Source organism: Hypomesus transpacificus, unplaced genomic scaffold (assembly GCF_021917145.1).
Source record: "Hypomesus transpacificus isolate Combined female unplaced genomic scaffold, fHypTra1 scaffold_91, whole genome shotgun sequence".
NCBI lineage: Eukaryota > Metazoa > Chordata > Actinopteri > Osmeriformes > Osmeridae > Hypomesus > Hypomesus transpacificus.
Window position 1 is genome coordinate 400,121 of NW_025814042.1, and position 25,538 is coordinate 425,658.

A 25,538-nucleotide genomic window follows, 5' to 3' on the forward strand; every position below is an offset into this window, starting at 1 on the left:
TGGCTGCTTCCGGCGACCTCGAATAGGCCTGCATTTGATGATCGCAGTGTTCTAGCTGGTGTGTAGTTTATAAGAGAGTTAGCAATGTAGCTAGGTCCTTGTCCGTGTAGAGCTTTGTATGTGAGGAATAGGACCTTAAAGTCAATCCTGAAGGTAACAGGGAGCCAGTGTAAAGTAGCTAGGACAGGACTAATGTGTTCTCTCCTTTTAGTTTTGGTTAATAATCTAGCTGCAGAATTTTGAATGAGCTGTAATCTTTCAGTGGTTTTCTTGGGAAGACCAGTGAAAAGTGCGTTACAGTAGTCCAGCCGGCTGGATATAAAAGCATGAATTAACTTCTCTGCATAATTTTGGTTTATGAATGGTCGTACCTTTGCTATATTCCTTAGGTGAAAGAAAGCAGGTGAAAGAAAGCAGTTTTGGTCACTTTATTAATGTGGGAGTTGAAATTCAAATCTGAGTCCAGGATTACACCGAGATTTGCCACCTCTGGTTTAAGCCAGGGGGTTAAACTTCCTAGATTCTTAGTAAGCATCTCTCTTTTGGATTTGGGGCCACATAGTAGGACTTCAGTTTTGTCTTCATTTAATTTAAGAAAGTTATCATTCATCCATTTGTTTATTGCTAACAGGCAGCTGGTAATGGAATTGATGGCCGTTGCATCGTTGGGTTCAGTGGATATATATAGTTGTGTGTCGTCCGCATAGCTATGGAAATTCATGTTATGTTCTCTGATTATGTCACCGAGTGGTAACATACAAAGAGAAAAAAGTAATGGACCTAGGCAGCTTCCTTGAGCAACCCCGTAGCAGTTCTCATGTTTCTTAGACCTATGGTCTCCTAAACTAACATAAAACTTCCTTCCTGTGATATATGATTTCATCCAGTTCAATACACTATCCGTGAACCCAATAAGCTTTTCAAGTCTATTGATTAGGATGTTGTGATCAATGGTATCAAATGCTGCACTGAGATCTAAAAGGATAAGGATAGAGACTTTATTTACATCAGAGTTTAATCTGAGGTCGCTAATTATTTTGGTGAGAGCAGTTTCAGTACTGTGATATTTCCTGAAAGCTGACTGCGAGACTTCCAGAATGTTATTTTCTTCAAGAAAATAATTTAGTTGGACTGAAACGATCTTTACCAGTACTTTACTAATAAATGGAAGGTTTGATATTGGTCTGTAATTTGCAAGTAGACTGTTATCCAATTTGGGTTTCTTTAATAGGGGCTTTACAACAGCTGTTTTAAAGGCATCTGGGAAGACGCCAGTTCTAAGGGATGTGTTTATAATCTCTAGCACCGGACCTGAGACATTATCAAACATTATCAAATCTCTCGCTTAAAGAATGTTGTGGGTATAAGATCAATATCTGAGGTTGTGGAGTTAGATTCACTGACAATTTTTGAAAGTTCACAAAGTGTGATACAGGTAAATGTGCTCATGGTTATGTTGCAGAATCTACTGATGTCAGTTTCGACCCCACTATTACTAGTACTAGCTCTGATCAAAGTTATTTTGTTCTTTAAGAACAAAGCAAGCTCTTCACATTTAACTGCTGAGGATAGCGGGGGGCCAGGGACAGTGTTTAGCAGCTGGTCAATGGTGGAGAAAAGAACTCTGGAGTTTCTGGCATTTTCTGTAATAATGTTGGAGAAATATTCTCTCCTCGCTAGACGGATGGTTTTGTTATAGTTGGTTAGTGTATCTTTATAGATATTGTAGTGAATAGTGATTTTTGTTTTCCTCCATTTTCTCTCTGCTGCACGGCATTTTCTTTTAGTTTCACTAACATTTTTATTTCTCAGCCATGGGGAGGTTCTGCTTGTGGACTTCTTTTTGGTTTTCAGTGGTGGAACAGAGTTTAACACTGATAATAGTGCATCATTGAGGTTCTCTACCATTTCATTCAGAGAGCAATCATGATTAGTTGGTTCATATAGAGCAAATTGTTCAGAAAATGTCATCATAGCTGTATCGTCTAAATATCTTCTTTGGACTAAGAATTCTCTTGTGGTTTTTGTTAGGATGATTTCCACATTAAAAAGTATACAATGATGGTCTGAGAGGGGTAGATCAGCTTTTGAGATATTATTGATATTTAGACCAGTTGTTATCACTAGATCTAGTGTGTTTCCGTGCCGTTGTGTTGGGTCTGTTATGTGTTGAGTTAGGTTGAGACTGTCTAGGAGATTTAAGAGCTCAATAGTTCTTGGGTCGGCTTTTTTTATTTACTTGGATATTTAAGTCTCCGTTTAAAACTACTTTGTCATATCTAGTGACACATAGTGATAATGGTTCAGAGAATTCTTGTATGAATATTGGCGAGTGCTTGGGTGGCCGATATATAATGACAAAAAGTATTGATTCGGTTTTGAGCTCTATAGCAAGATATTCATACGAGGTGAATTCACCTAGCTCAGTGATTTTGAACAATAGTTCAGAGGAGAAAATAGCTCCTCCACCTTTTCTGGATTTCCTAGAAACTTGGTGGAAGCTGTAATCTGGCGGACACGCTTCTATCAAAGTTGCTGTTGCCGTGTCGTTGTTTAGCCAGCTTTCTGTTAAACAGATGCAGTCTAATTTGTTTTCTATGACCAAATCATTAACTAAAAATGTTTTGTTATTAAGTGATCTAACATTTAGAAGGGCCAGTTTCATCTGTGGGGCATTAACAGATAAAACAGGGGTTGATAAATCTGTTTGAAGAATATGGATATTTCTGTGACTTCTAACACTAGTTTCAGGTTTGTAACCATGCATTTTACCATGCCATTTTCTGTTTGTGATGATGACCGGATAGTCTAATGAAATAGCATGGTGGCTGTCCTAGCGTAAGAAAACCATTAAGAAAACCATCTGAAATGTCACTGGAGATTTTCAAGATGGCCACCAAAATAGCATTGATAATGACATTTTGGGCCCTTTTTTAACAATCTGAAACGTAAGTATCAAAAAGTGAAACGCAAGTGACTTTGTGGGCGGGACTCTGGCGCTGTTGCTATTATACCGGCGGGATAAATGACTCTGCGCCTGGCGCAAATCTAAAATGGGTTGGTCTGAAGTAGCTACATTACTCATAGGTTTGGGCGTAACGTGCAATAAACCAATCAGAGCAACATCTCACATTCCCTTTAAGAGCAGGCGCGCTTGTTATCTTGCGGATTGCTATTATAATGGAATCTGCCATAATTGTTACAAATCAAGTTCACATACAAGTTCAAGTCTTTTATTTGTCAGGTGCACAGAACAACACAAGGTTAGACTGGGCACATAAATTCTTAAGACAAGACAACGCAAGCACCTGGCATAACATAACATATAAGTACACAGAACAAATTTACATCTATGCTGAGCTTAGATAAGTGAAACTTCCTAAATATACAGATAACAATAGATAGTACTCTATACTAACCCTAATGCACAAAAAAAAAACTATTTCAACCCTATAACCTATTCTAACCTAAGTGGAGTACAGTGCAATAGTGCACGTTTGCAGATCAGTGACTATGTCAATGACCTGGTTACATTGGTTGTTTTTTGTTTGCAGTTATATATGGATCAAATTTAGGTTTTAGTATGTGCTTTCTTTTTTGTATTCCTGTAGAAGCACAATCTGACAAATGTGGTTTTCTTGCTTTCTTTTCGTTGGTCTATAAGCTAGCTACTAGCTCTAGCTACGAAGGTGATGTACTAGCGATACAACTGAACAACGCGGTCTCCATGGAAACGGTCGAATTTTACTGCTGTAAAATCACGTTCAATGTAGTAAATCCCTTAACGTTTCACCTTAACTAAGGAAACCATTTAAGGGATTCTGTGCAACCCCCTTAAGTAAATCCCTTAGCTAAGGAGAAATGTACCCTTAAGTGTCATACTTAAGGAAAAAACTTAAGGGGTTTTGTACAACCTGCCCCTGATGTTTAGGAGCCCAACTTTCCAGTATGGGTTTTTGGCAGCTTTAGACATAGATATTTCTTCTGAAAAGGTGGCACTGTTATCAGAAAACCTAATAGGAAGAGTAACGCGGAGCAAGACTGAATACAGGTTAAATTGGTATAATTCCTAATAATCAGGGTTTTATACAAGGTGCTTTAAGTGCTTGAAGTACTTGAATTTGACTTTTTTGAAATTTAAGTCCTGGAAAACCCTTGAAAACAGTCATATTAATGCTGAGGTACTTGAAAAGTGCTTGAATTATTTAAAGACAATATATATGAATTTATTGAGGTAATTTGTGTTGTGTTCATAAAAAATAAAAATACAAGTATTTTTAACCCTCCTGCTAAATTAGTTAAAGCACCATAAATTTTTGGTGGTTTGCGTTATAGCATATTATCATGGTCTCAATTAATTTAAGTGTTTTTCAAGCACAATAAGAGCCAAAGTAGAATCAATTAGGTTCTGAAGAAGCGCTGTCTGAAGTGGCATTCTTTGCACAAACACCAGACTCAAACACCAAGAGAAAAAACACTTCTTCTCAGCCAGTGCGTGCCAGTACCGTATTAATTAGGCCTACTTGAGGACTAAACAGAAAATTGTCAAAATGACCATTTTGGCGAGTCTCCTCATAAGCAGTCTGAGTTTCAAAGTCTTAAATGAAGTTGAAGAGCTGGAAGAAAACTGGATTTGTGTCAGATCCGCGGCATGTGCGTCAGGTCTTAAAGAGACAGACGTCTAATAAACCCACTGCTGTCCGTCTCATTAATGTTAATAAAAAAAAAAGAGAAAATCACTGCTCTTGATTGAATAACATATGTAGCTTTAATAAGGATTAATTTAAAGTAAATAAAGTATATGTTTGATAAATGAGATCTCTGATTGTAGTCCTTGAAACCCCCCAAAATAGTGCTTGAAAAGTTCTCGAAAGTACTGTAATTTCATTATACAGTATCTGTACGAACCCTGAATAATTTAAGGCCAAGATTTGGAGGTGGGGGACCGACACCGTCTCAATGGGAAAAACTACATCAGCAACCACACTGGCTACACTACAAGCTAAGCTATCGGGCCCCAAACAGCTCACAACATACCTATCAGACTCTCTAAGAGACTGTGGCCTGGCTTGTTCTAGTGAGTGTCAGGCCTGCTCTAAAATAGCTTCAATATTCCTATACAATAGAAAAGCACCTCTCCAGCTCGGGTGGAGCCTGTCACTTTTCAACAAGCCGGGTTTGGCCCAGAAACGAGACCAATTATCTACAAATCCTAAACCCTGTTATGTACAGAAGCGAGCCAACCAGCGGTTAGGAGAGACAAGTCTGCTGTAGATCTCATCAGTTCCCCTAACAGGTAGTGGACCAGAGACTATTACTCGATGCCGACTCAAATTTTGAGCAAGGTCACATGCCCTTGCTATATTAACCTTTGTGACCTCTAACTGCCTCAGCCAACATCATTGCTGCTGACATGTATGACAATATTCTCGTACCTATCATCAGTGTGTGCGCCATGTGCTTGGGCCTTTGCCTTAGCCCTAGTGCTAGCCAGCACCCTAAAATTAGCTTCTATGTCGGTAGCTCTGGCCCCAGGCACACAGTAAACTGTCGCTGGTGGCTCTAATCTAATGTTACGAGTGATGGATTCACCGATCACTAACGTCAATGTAGCTTGCATTCGAGGAGGAGTTGAAAACAGAGCTGTCAAGTTGGTAGTTTTCTGCTTCCGATGGTTGCTGTGTTTACGTCAGTCATATGAGTTTAGATAAAATGTCTTTATATCTTGTATTTACATGATTTAATGTGCTTGGAATCAATGACATAATTAGTTTTTTCTACTAATTAATGTGTTTTTGTATAAATATACGATTTATTGTTTATTATGGTGACTTTTTAACATTCTGTCAAGGGTCTACAGATTAAATATAGTACGGCTGCACGATTAATCGAATTTTAATCACGATTTCGGCTTCCCACGATCAGATTTGCGTGATCGAGCGATATTTAAAATGCGTCATTCCGTTCATTTCTTTTTTTTGCAAAGTCAATCTAGCGCTCCGTTAACCAATAGGTGCGTTCGGCTGTGGATGCATGAAACGACCAGCGAGAGTTGCCGCTTGCAGTTGGGGAGGAGTTATAAACGGCTCCTTAAGTCGGAAATTAATTTCATGTATTGTGCTAAACTCTTTCTCCAATCTCCAGGCTGCAGCCGGCTACGGCGCTGCATGGAGTCGAATACACCTAATGTCTGACCACGTGCTTCCATGAGCCAGTCAGAGTTGTTCCCTGCACTACGCAGCTCAGTTTCCAGATGTAGACGGTTACAGACAGAGTAACGTGAGGAAAACTCCGCAACAGATGGCAGTCGGTCATAAGGCTGCTATCTTAACAAAGACAACTAAGAAAGACTACCTGTGACCTGCCTTCGCTAATCCCTAAAGCCTTATTTTAGATACAGTATAAGTTTAGATAGCTTGCAAATACAGAGGATAGCCTACCGAAGTTGAGTTAGCCAATGTCGTTAGCGATGCTAGCTAACGTTAGTTTGCTAGCTGTATAACATTTAACTGGGTCTTGCAGCGCTGCTTGATTTACTGAAATTATTCTGAAATATTATGTTCTACTAGCCATTAGCCTTCTTGAGCAAGGCACAGTTTTCCAAAGCCCTAGTGTAACTGAGACTACACAGTAAATAATTCCTCTTTCAAGTAATAAGCCCCCGTTCAATTGTTGAGCATTAAATTAGCTGCAAGGTCTGTAGAGATCTTGAGACTAAGCCACTCGAGCGAACACAGATCTGTGTTTTGCTAATGCAGAATTCGGTAAAATAGAATCGGTAAAATAAACGTAATGAGTGGAACATAACATGAAGTAACGTGGCATTGTATTTTGTGAGTTTTAACTTGTCCAGTGGGGCAAGTAAATTTCTCTTCCACTTGCCCTACAAAAAAATACACTTGTAGCGGACAAGCCTTAATGTCGAGCCCTGCGTAATAGTTTTTTATTGATTATACATTTTGAGTTGTATTCACATCCATTATGCAGGTACAATGCTTTGTGACAATAAAATTTGATTAGGTTAAAATCAACAAATAATCGTGATAATTAATCGTGATCTCAATATTGATCAAAATAATCGTGATTATCATTTTGGCCATAATCGTGCAGCCCTAAAATATAGCCATATTGGCTAATTCTGGCACAATTACATTTATGATGTTCAATAATGTGCACTGCCCCTGTAAATAAATACAATCATAATTCATTGTGGCCGATCAAGCGTTGTTTGCTCACTTTATTGCTGACAAACTCTTGGAAGTCGCTTTGGATAAAAGCGTTTGCTAAATGCATAAATGTAAACTGGTCTTGAATTGTTTTTGCATTAGAACTTGCACAAACCAGTGCACTGAAATTGGTCATTTTATGTATTGGGCTGTAACTCTCTCTCCAAAATTGAAGAGGTGGACAAATACACTTTCTTCAAAAATAGTATTGCAGTCTGTCAATGAAGGCAATTATTTAATTAATTGGTACTGTTTGGTCTGATTTTGAGTATTAGCAAAACTGAAGGTGTCAGAATAAACACAAAACATACGTCAAGGTTATCGTGTGTGAGTCTGGCCAATCATGAAATAGCTGTGTTGTCATCAGAGCTTGTGCATTTGCTTTGGAGAACATTGGCTGGCTGACCCAGCTGGCTGTTCTCAAATCGCTCTTGCGGTACATTGATGACATACATCACAGTGACATGGCGTTGGCACCGTCTAAGGTCGAACAACATTTCTAACTGGCATGCACTGCTTCAAGTCAGCCACCTATTTGCGCTGCCGGCACTGCATGAAGTCGAACACACCTATTGATTCATTACTCTGTCAATCATTATAAGGAGGGATGGAATCTTTCAAACAGCCTGAAAGATGCATTTATGGTTTACCAGCTCAAATGATTAAGAAATCCTGTGCACAATGCAATACCCTAGATTATCCTTAGGCTATTTTATTTACTTCATATATGTTAGGTGAACAAAAAGGAGGCTATTCTAAATCATGTCAGGCACCTTGTTGATTTATCATGCGCCACTGCCCTTGCGTAACCCGCCATCCACACTGGAATCTAGAGTCCCAATGTTACAATAATGACCTACATAAACCAAAATACACATTCTCCCCAGTATTATATCATCCACTGCCTATGGGCTACACTGTCTGTCTTGTCATTCCGAAAGTTGTTAAATTAGTCTAAGCATCAAAATGTAAGCTAACATCAAGTAAGCGTATTGCCTAGAATTTCCAAACAAATTACACATGGCTCTCATTTTTGCAATACCTCGACCTTGTCCTGACAATAAATGAAGAACGTCACATGTTTTGCCGATATAACTGGATCTAATTATACCCTTTAATGTTTATGATGTCCCTGTTTGTTTATACTTTTGACTGGGGACAACAACGCAATCTTGTCATCTGACTATAGACCAACTGCAGGCCAACGCTGCGTGTCCACTACAGCGACACAAATCGCCTGCCATCACTTGCCTTCCCACACTCTGACACACTCGGGGGCGTGTCAGACAGATGAATGCAGAGTTGTAGTTCTCTAAGGTCACTCAGTTTGTATAACGTCATGGCCAAGGGTGCAGACTTGGGTTTACGCACTCACAATATCAATCAAAATACACCTTTTACATACATGAAGCAAAACTTATATTTGCTGGCTAGATGTAACATGATGTTATCTACTATACACACTAGTTCTGGCTCTTTTTTGCTGTATTTTATTAAGAGGGAAAGATTGTTGCACTACGCGACCGGATACGAACGCCACTGATGATGTGTAACGCAATCTCACAATATTGATCTAAATACAACTTTTACACATATGATGCAAGAAATCCAATACACTGGCTAGATCTAGCAAGCTCTAATTCACTAGGCTACTCGCAATACTTTTTTGGTAGTATTTTATTCAGAGGGAAAGATTCAATGTTACAGTATGCCACCGGGCACTCAGGTTAAGCCGTTGTGTACCGCCGGCGGGGCTAACTAGCTAGCCGTGCAAAGTTACGTTAAGTTACAAGACTGAATTTAAAAGTACAAAAAAAACACCAGGAGCACCGACAACATCGGCGACCCTGCGCCATACCTCATTTTTTGGGGTAACGAACATGGGTAGGTATGCAGCCACACAGACGATTAGGGTGTCCTCCATCTTGAAACCGTGGAAGCTAGACATTTTTACAGTGACCAACGGTTGCTACGTTACAAGAAACACAAAAACAATCGCTCCTCATTAACATAAAGTTGAGAATATCTAAACTTGAATCACGTCACTACCGACAATGCACCACGCAAGCGATTCACCTTACTCCATTAAAAATGAATGGAAAGCATTGCGTCGCATCGCGTCGCTGTAGTGGACACGCAATGTGTTTGACATCCTTTAGCCAATAAATTACATTTTGCTGAATGATTGAAGGGCTAGACAACAAACGCTCTAATAAATAATCACAATCACATAAATACAACACAGAAATAAATGACAGATTGACAAGGCATTTTCATTTTCCAACCGTATCTTTGCTCCGTGCAAGAAGCGGCATCTAGGGACCATTACGTGTCAGTAACAACATCTCTGTCTGAAGACTCAGCGTAACCGCGCTTCTAGTAGGTAAAACCGTCTCGGCGCTTCTAGTGTAAATGTAATGTCTCCATTACATAGTACATTTGACCCAGGGAATGTCAAAGTAACCTCAAAACGTTTTTTTGCTATTATTAATATTAAAAACAAACATTACATTTGGGGGGTATGAAAATGTCTCAAATACAGAAACTTACAGAGGAATGGATCAAACCCTATGAAAACATCCTTGTTGTAAAGTGGGGAATTTAGGTAGTTTGGCTCAATATTTCTGCTGGGACACCTAATGATCCAATTAAAAACAAAGCTGCTTAGATCCCTGATAATTAATAACACTGACAAATATGATAGGAATCCTCTGCAAAGCTGCTTGGACCCTTAAACACACACACACGCACACCTGCAAACACACATCTGCATACACACACAAAAAGAGAAGACTACTGCTGCAACACTGGTTTCTAGTTTTTGTATCCTGCCCTCTACAGGCCAACAGGTCTGACCTGACCAGGAAGGAGAGAGAGATGTGGAACATCAGTCTGCAGGGCCTGATTCACTTGGGTGCAATAATCCTGGTGGATGTCCTTTTCCACTTCATGTATATCTTGACCATACCCACTGACATGAAGCTGCTCAAGCACCTCTCAGACTGGGCATTAGGTGTGTGGAAGATTCTGCTCCCATGGGACAGATTCATTTTACTGTTTTGATAAATGTGTTTATGCACAGATGTTTCTCATTTAATCTGCAGACCATATGACATCACACAATGTAGCCTATGTAACATAAAGTAATGTTGGTTTGTTAATGGGGGCATGTTTATTTTTCAAATTTCACTGGAAAATAGACAGCTAATAGACAATCGGGAGAATTCCCTGTGGGCTGCTTCACTTTTACATTTAGTCATTTAGCAGACGCTCTTATCCAGATCGACTAACAGTATGTACAGGGACATTCCCTCGAGGCAAGTAGGGTGAAGTGCCTTGCCCAAGGACCCAACGTCATTTTTGCAAGGCCGGGAATCGAACCAGCAACCTTCTGATTAATATCCCGCTTCCCTAACCGCTCAGCCATCTGACCGCTTTTGGTTCAGTCGAGGATTTTTTGTTGTTTAGATTTGTCACGTTAGTCTATCTTCTCTTACAGTATGCTCCACACGTTCCGCATTCTGACACCGCCGAATGGGTTGTACCATGTGAGGGAGTTCTCCCCTCCCAAATAGAGTTGGTTGGGTCCATAGCCCGTTTTTTCCTAAAACTTTTCTCAGGCTACCGATAGCTGGGCCGGGCGGCTCTACCGCAATGATACGCGTCAGGGAGGATGGATGGGAGGAAGAGGCCAGGAGGGGCTGAAAAAGCCAGGTTGAACAACAACAAAAAAACATTGGAGGATGCTGCCAAACGTGCCAAGCTTAAAGGGTAGTTTTCAAGAGGACAAACACAAGTGGCAAGTGGTATTGAGACATAGGCCTAATGATTAGCATTAGCAACGTAATTGTGTGGCGACCTGGGGAAACCCTTCACGTGGTAAAAATTGGACTCTCTGGGTGGCATGCATCTTTGAAATCTACAAACTTACCTGAATACAAATCTGTTAAAATCAATTAGATATCTGGGGGGTCAGATAGCTGAGCGGTTAGGGAGTCTGGCTATTAATCAGAAGGTTGTGTCCTTGGGCAAGGCACTTCACCCTACTTGCCTCTGGGAGAATGTCCCTGTACTTAATGTAAGTCGCTCTGGATAAGAGCGTCTGCTAAATGACTAAATGTAAAATCTTTATCACAACTGAAGTTACATAATTTCAAAAAGTGATAAGGGAGAAAACTGCATTCAAAGATTCCTCTCCGTTTCATTCTAATTGTATCGTGATGCATGACGGGAACACCAACACTCAACTCGACTGTTTCAAACAGATTGTCAATCTGTTTACATTAATAACTTCTCAGCAAGTCATTTTTTAGTTTAACAGCCTGACTTGATTGATCAGTTGTTACGGGCTGCTGTAGCACTGAAAAGAGCAGACAAACTGAGTATTTGATTTGACATGGCTTGAAACTCTTGCTAGCCAACATGTCCAAAAACCGTTGAAATTAACTGTTTTTCATAAGTAAATTTAGGGTGTTAACTATACAAAACATCAAAAATCTCAATTTTGACCAAAAACTGATTTTCAATCTTTTTTGAACAATGAGTGGCCGCAAAATCCGACAAGTTCTTGCAGACCGCCACACAATTATTTGGCGACTATCGTTGCAGCATTGTCAACCTATTCGCAAGCAAAATATTAGATTTTACAAAAAGATTAGCCTTGGTATAAAAAAAAAAAGTTGGCCGGTCTTGGGCCTGAAACTCCCGGGATGAACAGTGGCCCCACTCCGGCCCTGGAAGGCCTATGCACTATACACTTGGTGCAGGTGTAAAACTTGATTAAATTCATGTGCTTTTTGATCAGCTCTAAACGTTTAAATTCCAAAATAATGATAAGCCTTGAATGTTCCGCCACAGGGGCGTAGCCAGAATAATGTTTTGGGGTAGGCCTAGAAAAATGTGGATAGGCATCTTTTCATTTTTTTTTCTTATTTACTTTGCGATGTGCACCCGGTGCATCATTTTTCGTAGATATTTTCGTTTTTGGGTAGGCCTTAGAACAAATTGGGTAGGCCTGTGCCTACCCAGGCCTACCCGTGGCTACGCCCCTGGTCCACCAAGGATGAGTTTTTATTGTGCATTCAATTATTTTGAACAAGCAGGACAAAACTTTAATTCAATGCCTTATATTACATAGACGGAAGCAGTATGTTCGTAGAGAGCAGTAACAGAGTTGCTAATAATAAACAGACCACAGCCCAGACCATGATTTTTTTGTACTGCTGTTGTGTTAAATCTTGTATGTTGAAGTTAGTAGTAAGTAACAAAAGTAATTATCAATTAATGCTGTCAAACGATCAAAATATTTAATCGAGATTATTCGCATAAATGTCATAGTTAACTCACAATTAATTGCACATTTTTATCAATTCTAAATGTCCCTTGATTTCTTTTTGTCCCATAATTTTTTCTCAATTTAATGCTCTTATCAACATGGAAAAGTGGATCGGCTTGCTTAGTGCAAATGTTTTTTTTTTATTGAAAACAACATTGCAATCGCCTGGCTTTGACGAGGGGACGGAGAATTTGCACAATTCAGACTGGACGTGCTGATAAGATAGCTCAGTTCACAACGACAAAACACATTAGGTGTGTTCGACTTCAACTTTCAACTTTATTTATCTTTCAAAAGGAAATGCAGCACCGGCGGCGCCGACAGACGGCAGCCGGGCTACAGGGCGCTGCAGGCGACGCCGGCGCTTCATAAAGTCGAACGCACCTACAGATCACTTTGGTCTTGTCAATGTAACCATTTGGCAACTTTTTAAAAGTAAACTTTCCATTCAGAATCTTATTGGCATCCATTTCGGCGTGTCGCGCTCGCCATCCACCAACGTTAGCCTACAACTCTTTAGCCGGCTCGCAAGCCCAAACAAGTGTGAGCGGCGTTTCTATTGTTTTGTTTCCGGTCTAGCTAGATCCGGTGTGGTGTTCAAGTTCAAGTCTTTTATTTGTCAGGTACACAGAACAACACAAGGTTAGACTGGGCACAGAAATTCTTGAGACAAGACAACGCAAGCACCTGGCATAACATAACATATAAGTACACGGAACATAATTTACATCTATGCTGAGCTTAAATAAGTGAAACTTCCTTAATATACAGATAGCAATAAATAATCGACTATACTAACCCTAATACTAAAACTTCCTAAATTACAGATAACAATAAATAGTACACTATACTAACCCTAAATGCACATAAAACCTATTTCAACCCTATAACCTATTCTAAGTGGAGTACAGTACAATAGTGCAAATTTGCAGATCAGTGACTATGTCAATGACCATACAGGAGCCTGGTGGCGAGGTACAGTGAGGTACAGTAGTGCAATGTTACTGATAGTGCAACCAGTAGCTGAAAGTGACAGTGTATAAGTGACTAGTGTGCTGTAAATCAATGTCCATATCAGTGTCCATTCAGAAGCCTGATGGCCCTTGGGTAGAAACTGTTGTCCAGTCTGCATGTGCGCGACCGGATGCTGCGGTAACGCCTGCCAGAAGGCAACGGGGGAAAAAGAGACTGAAGGATGGGTGGTAACAGTCTCTTAGAATCATGCCAGCTTTCCTGAGGCAACGTGTGTGGTAGGTGTCCTGTAGGGCTGGGAGCTTCCTGCCGATGATGAACTCAGCAGAACGGACCACACTTCGTAGGGCCTTGCGGTCCCTGTCTGTGCAGCTCCCATACCACACTGTAATACAACCAGTCAGAATGCTCTCTATAGTGCATCTGTAAAAGTTAGTGAGGATGACGGAGTCCATACCAAACTTCTTCAGTCTCCTCGGGAAGAAGAGGCGCTTACGGGCCGATGTCAGAGATGAGGCCACATTGCTGATGTGTCGTCAGCAAACTTAACAAGGAGGTTGGAGCTGTGCGTTGCCGCACAGTCGTGAGTGAACAAGGAGAACAGGAGAGGGCTGAGCACACAGCCCTGGGGGGTGCCTGTGTTGGTGATCAGTATGGATGAGGTGCGGTCACCGATTCTCACCACCTGTGGCCTCCCCGTCAGGAAGTGGAAGATCCACTTGCAGAGGGAGGTGCTTAGTCCCAGGTCCACAAGCTTGGAGACCAGTCTGGAGGGGATGATGGTGTTGAATGCAGAGCTGTAGTCAATGAACAGCATCCTCACATATGTATTCCCCTTGTCCAGGTGGGAGAGAGCGGTGTGCATAGTCAGAGCGATGGCATCGTCTGTAGACCTGTTGGACCGGTATGCAAACTGCATAGGGTCCAGTGTGGGGGGCAGCGAGGAGCAGATGAATGATTTGACTAGCCGCTCGAACCACTTCATGATGACAGAGGTCCGTGCTATCGGGCGATAGTCGTTCAGACATGTGACCTTGGTGTTCTTGGGCACAGGGATAATGGTGGTCCTCTGGAAGCAGGTGGGGCGTACAGACAGGTTAAGGGAGAGGTTGAAGATGTCACTGAAGACCCCTGCCAGCTGGTCAGCGCAGCCCCTGAGGGCCCTCCCTGATATGCCGTCTGGGCCAGGTGCCTTGCGAGGGTTGATCTTCTTAAAGCACAGCCTCACCTCGGCTTCAGTTAGTGTAGGCACACCACTGGCTTGGCCTTCAGGTAGCTCCCCTGCAGGGGGGTCACTGTCCCTCTCAAAGCGAGCGTAGAAGGAGTTCAGCTCGTCTGGCAGTAGGACAGAGGACTGGGTCTCATTGTAGCCTCTCCCTTGGTTGTCAGTAATGGCTTTAAGTCCACTCCACATGCGCCTGGGGTCAGAGCCATATTAGCTGGACTCCATCTTGGTCCTGTAAGCCCTTTTCGCTGCTTTGATGGCCTTCAGAAGGTCGTATCTGGCCTTCCTGTACTCATCAGGGTCCCCAGAGTTAAAGGCGATAGTGCGGGCTCTCAGCTTGGCCCGGACCGCAGCATCAACCCAGGGCTTCTGATTTGGGAAAGACCGGACAATGTTCTTGGGGACAACGTCATCAATGCAGTGCTGGATGTAGCTGGAGACAGTGTCTGAGTATTCGTTAATGTCCCCATCTGCTGCCTCCTTGAACATCAACCAGTCAGTGGTGTCAAAGCAGTCCTGGAGGGTCGCCACACACTCGTCACTCCAGAGGTGAACTGTCCTCTCAACCGGTCTGACCTGTTTAAGCTTTTGTTCATATGCGGGGAGGAGAAGAATGGAGGTGTGATCAGCCTTCCCAAAAGCAGGGCGGGGAAGGGGTTTGTAACTGCCCTTGAATGCAGGATCTCCGAAGACAGCCAGGTCTCGACGAACGCCAGTACACAGCAGTTCCTGATGTCCCATTGGAATTTGACAGGAGCGTTAAGTTCATCCATTTTGGTGTCGATGGACTGAACGTTAGCTAGTAAGATGGTTGGAAAAGCAGGTTTGAAGCACCATTTCCGAGTTCGAACAAGAACTCCAGCATGCCGGCTTCGTTTCTTCTTCCTCCGTCTCGCAGGGAAACAGAGCGGCGGAACAACAAAGGGCCAGCTGCAGTCCGAGCTCACACTCCGAAAAGTGGAATTAAAGTTTGTAAAATAATCCTTGCCAAGTGACAATTTAATGTCCAGAAGTGTCTGCCAGTCGTACTGAATAAACGACAAAAGAACATTGACAAAACAAGTAACGAACACTAAAATGACAAACAAAAAGCTAGGTTTTTGCGGAGCTCTCGTCGGCGCTGCCATCTCTTAGGCGCACCGGATCACACAGGGCGTATGACGCATCTGAGTGACCTTCTGAGTGGAAGTCAATCGTCAGTCGTGTTGTAGTTTTTCTAACGTCACTAGTTGATGCAGCAGCATGTGAAAAAAACTAAAAAGTTTGCTAGGCCAAAAATAATGTTAATCTCGCGATAAATTGACACTGTTGAAATGGGTTTGCGTTAATGCCGTTAATAACACGTTTAACTGACAGCACTAGTATCTATATAACATTTACAAAAGTACATTTATCAATAATGATGAACAGAAAACAGCAAAATATATGGTCACATGTTATAACAATAGTTGAATCTATTCTTAGTTATGTCTTTACTTAAGTCTAGGTCTCTAGACTAAGAGAAGACTAAGAAAATTCAACAAAGATCTCCATTAAAGGTCACATGATATGCTGTTTTTGGACGCTTTTATATAGACCTTAGTGGTACCCAATACTGTATCTGTAGTCTCTTTCCCGAAATTCAGCCTTGGTGCATAATTACAGGCACAACGAGCAGTCCCACAATGAGCTTTCCTCAAGACGTGCTGTTTCTGTGTCTGTAGCTTTAAATTCTAATGCAGAGGAGAGAGGCGGCACCATGCGCTAATGTTTACAATGGATGTATCGCAATGGCTCGCAGCCCCGTTGCCCCGTTGCTTTTCAGAAAGGCCAGCTTTGTATTAGCTCAAGTTGAGGAAACAGTCGTGGCTGAAATGTTTGGCGCAGACATACAACACTTTGGGAAGTTGTGTTGGCGCATTTCCAGAGAAAATAAAATTAAGACACTGGGTCTTCAGAAGCTCGGATGAAGGAGCTGTAAAAATACTTTTGTTTTCCTTTCTACATCCAAACTGAGCAAATGTAATGCTTTGTTCGTTTGCAAGCCATGATGTCTCTCGAGGATAAAAACACTTGCACGGTCATAGCTCAGTTTCTCATGGACGGGCCAGATTATCAGGGCGGGCAAAGCAGAGAGAGGGGAGGTAACCTTCCTCCTTGTAACGTCACAAGGAGGAGATTTTCATACCGAGCGTTTGAGCTTTCATTTTCTCAAAGGCGGAGAAGAATACCCAGGGCTTGGTTTACACCTATCAAAATGTCTGGCCACTGGGGGACCAAAGGCAGGCTAGGGGAACTCATATTAATATTAAATAACATCCTAAAATGAAGTTTTCATGTCATGTGACCTTAAAATATTTGGGGGGGTCTAGGACTTTGCTTAATTTATGTCTGGGAAACTGAGCCTTAAAGGGAAACTGAACAACTAAACCTCATGAGGTAAATCCCAAAATTGTATGTGGTAAATTAAGGTTTGCGAAGCCTTGAAAGAAAGGAAATTGAAATGACCACCATAATCCTAACTCAACCGATGCACGAACCAGGGGCCTCATGTATAAAGGATTGCAGCTTTCATACCAAAAGATGGCGTACGGCCAAAACTCGAAAAGTACCTACGTACAGAAATATTCACAGGTATAAAACCGGTTGTACGCCAGGTTCTGTGCTAGCCTGGTCCTAACCAGACTCTCGTACATTTCATTTGTGAGTGTCTGGTCTCGCTCCATTGACAAGCATTGACTTCCTTGTAGGCGGGTACTCTGTTGAAGTTTAAAACTATTGGATCTGCCCAGAGCCACTCTGATCTGCTATAACCAATCGCTAGCATTCGCCTTAGCCAATTCCTTCACCACTACTGTAACAGAGCTAGCTGCCGTAGCTGGAAACTTTTCCTGAACCCAGTGGGGAGGAGGGCCACAACATCATGGCCACCAACAAAACTCAGCAAAACTTGTTCTTGCTCCGGCTTTAGCTGTTGGATATTCGGCAGCGTTGCCACAACGGACTGAATGGCTTGGCTCACATCTTTCTCCGACGCCATTACGGAACTACAACACAAACTAGCGCACAACATCAACGTCATCGTTGTCAGCCACTCCCTCTGTTCTCTGATTGGCCGGTTAAAAAGTAACCTGCAAAATCTAACTTACCTACTAAACGGCCAGACCGAGTACAGAAGCAAAATCCAAATTGAGCGGAAGTGCGTAGGTCAGCAGAGCCAGGCTAGTTCTGGTCACCTTTCCTTTATAAATTACAATCAACGTGAGATTGACGGCACGTGAACGAGCCACTGACCCCACCTTGCCTCCTCCCATAAATGAATATGCAGATGGACTATAATGCGCTCCTGAGGTCATTTCTTTGTCTGAATTACCGTATTTCCGTAACGGAAATACGGTAAAAAAAATTACGTTAAACGCCGCAGCGTTTATTCGAAGAAATACGGTGACTGTGAGATCGAGGTTCTGCAACAGAGGTGGAGGCGAGAAAATGTGTCCTGTTTGGCGGCCTGTCATCAGGTATTAGCGACAAAAGAAAGTCGGCGGACTGGATAACTGTCACTATTTGCGTCCTTTCTTGTTTTTAACCTGTGACACTTTGAGATTTAGCTAAATGTAAAGTGCATTACAAATTAAATTATTATTATTATAGGGCCATAAATGCTGTGGGCAGAGAACCGGACCATGGCAGAAATCAAGAAGAAATGGTCCGATGTAAAACTTTAAATGAAGAAACGATTGGTGGCGCATCTTAACAGCATGGCAGCTATAGTTAGCGTGACATGCATTTCCTGAGTGATTTTGTCGTTTGACACTCTCAAGTTTAAAAGAAGTTATACCATGGTCTGGGTGACATTTACATTTAGTCATTTAGCAGACGCTCTTATCAAGAGCGACTCACAGTAAGTACAGGGACATTCCCGCCGAGGCAAGTAGGGTGAAGTGCCTTGCCCAAGGACACAACATCATGTGGCAGGGAATCGTTTCCGTTTTCAACTTTGGAAGACTTTAACAAGAAGCTGACTTGTAATTTACAACAATGAGTGACTTCCATTTTTATTTTTACCTATTTGAAAATGTTACCTTTCTGAAAGTACTGTGTCAGTCTCACGTAACCGCTCTTCTCACATCCCATTCGCTATTCACCTCGCTAGTCTATCTACTTCAGACAGGCTGCGGCCAACTCTACACATGGCCGATTATTTTGTTTTTAAAAATCTAGATTTTATTTGGGGACAATGACATGGCTTGATAGCTGGCTAGTCATGCTGTTAAACATACTGTGAAATTATAATTACTGTTGGGAGAATATGTCAACTTTAATGCGGTCATCTCACATCCATTTGCTATTCAACTCGCTCCACAGGCTGCAGTCGTACTGTAGCCTATACAGTATACGGACGATACTTTCGTGAAAATCTTAATATCAATTTTGGGACGGTTACATGGCTGGTTAGCTTACAAATCTCCTTGTCAAACATAAACACACTGTAAAATTATATTTACTGTTTGTCAACCGCACACAATGTTATTGTCTCTGAATCTTGCTAGCATAACGTTAGCTTTCAGGCTAATAGCTCAGCCAAGGGAAAGCCGGTGTTGGTTCTATGAGCTGAGCGGACTACAAAAAAAGAGTTGGCTAACGTTAAAAAAAATCGTTGGCAAGTGACCATGGTATAAGCGGGATAATGCCCTGTGTCCAATATTACCTGATAATGGACGATGCAGAGGCGTGAACCGTCCGACGCGCAGCGGAGTCCATTATCAGATAATATTGGACACCTCGTCGGGCATTATCCCTTACTTATTAAGTAGTGGCGGATTAAACAGAAGGCTATATAGCATTTCCTGTTTTGGGTTTTGATCATTAATGATCAAACTTTTTTTTTTTTTTGAATAGTCAACGTCATAAACGTAGTAGTGGAAACTTTATTTTGTAATGTTTGGTGAGTTTTGGCACTTTTCAGTTAGAATTCGCCATGTTACAGAGCCAGACAAGACTTTGCGGACGGTCCGCACATTCTCACGTCTGCTCAAAACTTTCCGTGACGGCCCGCACATTCTCACGTCAAGTAAATCTGTATACATCACAAAGTGTGCGTGAAAACCAGCATGCACAAGCTTTTTGTGCGTACGCAACGTTTAAACATGAGGCCCCAGGTATTTTGTGATGTATGGTGTTTGAAGTACAAACCAACCACAGCGATAGTACTATAAGGAGTCCAAAAGCTGTGTACTTGAATAAACCTTGTTTTTGCATCTGTTGAAAACGGAGACTCGGAGGTGAAATGTACAAATAAATTATAATTGTGCACGTTTTAGTAATTGTTCCCTTGTTTGAGTTAAATCTTGCCCATGTTTAAGTAATTAATTCCCTCGTCTTTTGTGCACTTTTCTGTGAATTGCAGTCCCTGTAAAGTGACAATAAAATATTCACTATAAGAGTTTCACACCACAGAAAAATGTGTTCCTAACCACACAGCCAAATTTGAACGATAACAAAAATGTATTGAAAATCAAAGTAAATTTTTTTAAAGTAATTTGCAGTTTTCTTGAATCTCAAACACTGAGGTCTCTGAAACCACGCCCTAAGCATAATTCCTTTATGATGCCCCCCCCCACACACACACACACACACACACACAGCTCCACCCCGAGAATGTATTTATTTATTACCAAACATACTCAATACCAATAACACAATAGTATAACATAATAGCAGCATCACAATGTAACACCAATTCAAAGCTGGTGGTTCTCTGCTGTGTATCTGTCCCTAAACTGCTGGTTGAGGGTGGTTGATCAGGGCTTGGTAATGTTGTAGTGTACAGACCTGCTGGTTGGCTGGGGTCGATGTGTGCCTGAACTGCTTGTAGATGGTTGCTCGTCATCTGTATCTTCCTCTTGGCCACGTACTCCTCCTTGTACGTAGTTCTTAGAAATACTAAGAAAAAGGATCAGTAGAGAAAGAGACAGAATATTCAAACAAAGAATCTTATACCCCAAAAAATTATAAACATTTAAAATTGAAAGCATGCAGCCAAGGAGCTCTTCCCCTTTATTACTTATTTATCAACTTTTTGATCAATATGATATAATAGCATAATAGAATGTAAAGTAAAGTAACAGCTAGCTGGCGTCAGTTACTTGTAAAATGCATAGATAATGTTTAACACTAAAATCTCAATTTATCTTGAACCTAAGTTATGACATATTTGAGTTTCCTAACATTAGCAATAACGTCAACTAGTTCGAGGTGTATGCATAGGCTAACTATTACATTAGCAGCACATTTCCCATATGTAGAATTATTAAACATGGACTTATCTGCAAGTGATGCATGGGCATCATCTCAGTTCCTTCTTCTTTCTTTTCTCTGCTCCTGACTCCTGCTGTCTTTTTGAGGCCATTTCCCAAAAAGTTGACTTAGCCTACTGTCAAACTTCGTCAGGCGCAATCCAACAGACCACTGATAGGGAAGGGCACCCAAGGGTAGCTTGGGAAGTTAAGTGTGTGTGTGTGTGTGTGGGGGGGGGTCACCATCGTTACTTTCTTGAGCAATTAAATATCTCTTGTTTTGCCTGTTTTGTGATATACATGCCTAAAAAGTGTCTAATATTTATATACTGAAATAATATCTGCATTATAATTATTAAGACTATGATGATTTTTCATTAGGCTATTTTTGGTGCCCCCTCAGCAACTTGGATGTGATTCTTAAAATTTATTAATATTCATTTTTCAACCCAGCACGTTAGCATGAGCGAATTAGGGCTAGGTCAACTTACGTTTTTCAGGTGGTAGGAAGGCTACATCATATTCAACGTCGAACAATGAAACATAAACCGTTGTTGGCAGAGTTTGCATTCAAAGTTTTTCGAGTCACCCGGTACTTTGTAAATGTACTTCAATGAAATGCTGCCATACCACAGATTTCTTTGCCATTTTGACTAATAACACCGACAAAGTAGGCTATGGCGGAGTTTGTAGTTCTGCAGCCAATTGTGCTAGTGCCGTGTGCAAAATACCAAACCAAAACAAAGTGCAGATTAACGAAAGGGAGAACAGTAACACCTTTTCTTTTAAATAATATATTTTTAGAGTTGCTTTATCTGTCTTAAATAATATAATCTACAATTTAGTTAATTCAGCAATGATGACACAAGCAGGAATCAGATCTCACACTGCCATACGGCAGCTCAATTAAAAAAATCTTAGTCGACCAAGATTATATCGACCAGAAAATCGACTAGTTGACTGAGTGGGGACAGCCCTACTGATAATGAATGCTGATTCTATGACGTCATTGACATTTTAAAAGGCTTTTTAGAACAAAAATATTAGTTTAAAAAATCTAACACCCAGCAGTGTGTATTTTTTTTGCCTCCTCTTTCGAATGCAACATTCAAATTACTAGACAAAAAATTATATCCTGAGAAAGGTGGATTTTGAGGGGTATAGCTCCATTAACCTCCATTCATTCTGCACTCACTGGTGAGCGCCCTCATATGGAACCAGAGTGGAACTGCACCCAGTTCAGAAGCTGGAAGTTTGCCCAAGTGGCAGTTCTCCCCATATTAGACTTATATATATCTATATAATATAGATATTTTACAACAAAATCTACCAACAAAAGTGGATGCTCCTAGCAGGATTGGCTTTACACAGACATAAATGTGAGCTTACAGAGCCAGATTCAAATTGAGAAGACATGAGGACATGTTACGACAAAAAACCTGAAATTCACTTTACAGGGACTTTAAACTGCTCAATCTTTATTAATGTGCCTTTACATTTTCTTAAGAGTTTACGAGTAAAATATGGATTGAACATATGTTGATTGACACATTGAAACATGCTAGATTGTACGAATAAAGTTTGTGTTTTTAATTGATATTTGTATTACAACTCCTTTACAATGGTTAGCCTTGGTCGGGCCATGGACCTTAAATTTAGCATTAGCCTAATAAAGAACCATAGCCTAATATTGATCCATTTCCAGTTTAACACACTCCAACGTCTGCTGTGAACACACATCAACATGTCCACTTTATAGTCATGCCACCAACAACTAATAATGACAGAGGAATGACAGCGAATAACTTAATTTACAAGATTCAAGCTGTCCTTAGTTCACAATACAAAGTTTGTATTTGTTGTTCTCTGTGTTGTCATCTATAGTCTTGCCATAGTGCAATTGAAGATGGTAAGATGCACACAACACAGGGAGGTATTGAAGAAGGAATCATCAAATATGGGATGTCACAAGGGTGTCAGATGGCTGAGCGGTGAGGGAGTTGGGCTAGTAATCAGAAGGTTGCCGGATCGATTCCCCGCCGTGCCACATGATGTTGTGTCCTTGGGCAAGGCACTTCACCCTACTTGCCTCGGGGGGAATGTCCCTGTACTTACTGTAAGTCGCTCTGGATAAGAGCGTCTGCTAAATGACTAAATGTAAATGTAAATATATTTACATAAAACAAGGGTATTTAACTAAAATGAGGGAATACCAAAACAATTACTAAAACAAATACTATTTTTTGTATCCATGTCTCCTCTGCAGTGGCGTTTTTATATGTAAAAAATTGGTGGGGCAAAAAAACATTTCAAAATATAGGATACCAGTAAGCTACAAAAGTCCCTCTTGCTACTGATGTGTTTATTTAACACGTCAACAAACAGCGTGGCTCCACGCAACACGTTTAACGACAGAGCGGCTTGCTTCGCAGGTTTTGTAGTACACAAACTGGAGAGAGAGAGACCTTCTTGTGTAATTGCTCTCCTTGTCTCTCACACACATGTAAAATTACCACTGTCATATTTACAAACCTAAATTAGGAATGCAACCAAGCTCAGAACCAGAAAGAAGCAATGAGCTCAACACAACAGGAAGGCCATAACGAAGCAGAAATACAACTTTTTAGGGATACAGATCCATTCTATGACAACAACCAGATAAGCATGGACACACTCACACGTCACCATCTTTATTTAAATTTACATTTACATTTATTCATTTAGCAGATGCTTTTATCCAAAGCGACTTCCAAGAGAGAGCTTACAAAAGAGCATAGGTCACTGATCATAACAACGAGATAGTCCCAAACATTGCAAGTAGCCAAAACATGAAGCATACATTGTGAAAAGCTAAACAAGTGCCAAAGGGAAGACCCATAAGAGCATGCAGTTATACAAGTTACAAATTAAACAACATGAACCACAAAAGTGCAGGACTTTATCGATCCCCATAATATGACCAATTCACAGACCAGCACCACAAAGGCAGGATGATAAAATATGCTTTCACTCACCAAGGCTGAGAGCTCACTTGAAGAGAAAGGTGCCTTCTTTTGTATGCTAACTAGACTAACCGTTAGCCACTCTTTCTTCAAAAACCACTCCACGTTAAATCTGCGGTTACTTTTACCAGCAGTTTGCAATGTTGCAATGGCAATATCGTGGCTGATTGGCACCACTTCTGCTTTATTTCAACTTTCTCCTCCAAATTAAGGGTTTATAGGGTATATAAGGGTATACAACCGGTGCTCAAGTATGAAATCCACTTTATTCATTTTCTCAAGTTATCTGGCGTTTGTGAAGCTAACAAGCTAGCTAAGACAATCTAGCTAAATCTCCTCGCTCTTCTTGCCGACTAATGTTGGCGACAAGCAGCCAATCAGGGCTGAAATACAAAATGACGCTGTATTGGGGCAACCGGCTCTCAGCCCCACTTGGCATACAATTTGTGTGATCCACATTACATTACATTCTGAGCATGCGTATTAATACTTTCCCACGTCCAATGTACATTGCATTGTGAGAGAAGGGCTATAGCCCCACCAGAGCCCCACCTTCACGATTAGCCTATGCTATTAGCATTGCTAACTCGAATAGGCAGAACGCAGTCTGAAGCAACAAGGCAGGGACCAATGAAAATGAAATAAAATCTTAACACAAACGAATGAAACGAAACAATTTAGGAAGACGCTATATTCATAGATTGTAAATTATTCGAAGTAAACTAAAATAAAAATGTTCGAGAAATTAAAAATAACACAATTTTGTTGCAGTTCTTTCTGTTGATAACAGGTGGGGCAGTGCACCTGCCCCTAATGACCAGTCGCCACTGCACCTCTGGGGCTCCATAGTTGAGTTAAGGTTTTGGTGATGTGGTTATTATTTGAATCTCCATTCTTTACTGGCTGTTCACCAAATTTAATACATAAAACTTGGTTTCAATATATTTATTTTGATATTTTAGTAGGCTTTTTTATATCATATTTTATTAAATAATGAGTACCAGAAACAACAGGCATGTATTGACTCGAACAAGAACCAGCCTCCAGGTGAAGAAATCATGTTTCACCTGGGATTAATGGGGTTGTACAGAATTGGGGATTTTATACAGCTGGCACTACTGTGAAAGTGGGAGTCAAGGTGCATCAAATCTACGGATGTCGCATGGTTATTCATCATTGGTTTAAAGTACATAAACGACATATCTAAATAACTACTTAATCTAGCTAATTTAACTAGCTCTAAAAGTTGTACATTCTAGCTGTCTGGATATGCCCCTGCCTACCCTTTAATTCAATAAAGGCCTAACAATGGAAGGAAGTATCTCTGGAAAAAGGCAGAAAAGCATTCCTCAAATCACTTTTAGCATTTGAGGAAGCCCCAAAATGTATATAAATGAAAAGTCTCCCTCATCCACAACTTTTCACCATTTTGTTTAGAAAATAGGGGCAAGTTAAAGCGAAAATTAGGGTGGTTAGGTACCATAAATTGCTACCACAGACTCA

The 25,538-nt window shown here is 41.0% G+C and overlaps 1 protein-coding gene across 4 annotated transcripts in view; it reads left to right on the forward strand.

Annotated features, from left to right (window-relative positions):
- Positions 1–25,538, forward strand: part of LOC124466321 (protein-cysteine N-palmitoyltransferase HHAT-like protein) — a 68,972-nt gene that overhangs the window by 20,441 nt on the left and 22,993 nt on the right. For all 4 annotated transcript variants that reach the window (XM_047018132.1, XM_047018129.1, XM_047018131.1 and 1 more), the window contains one exon: positions 10,068–10,239. In XM_047018132.1, coding sequence (XP_046874088.1) covers positions 10,068–10,239 — 172 coding nt within the window. The remainder of the gene's footprint in view (positions 1–10,067; positions 10,240–25,538) is intronic.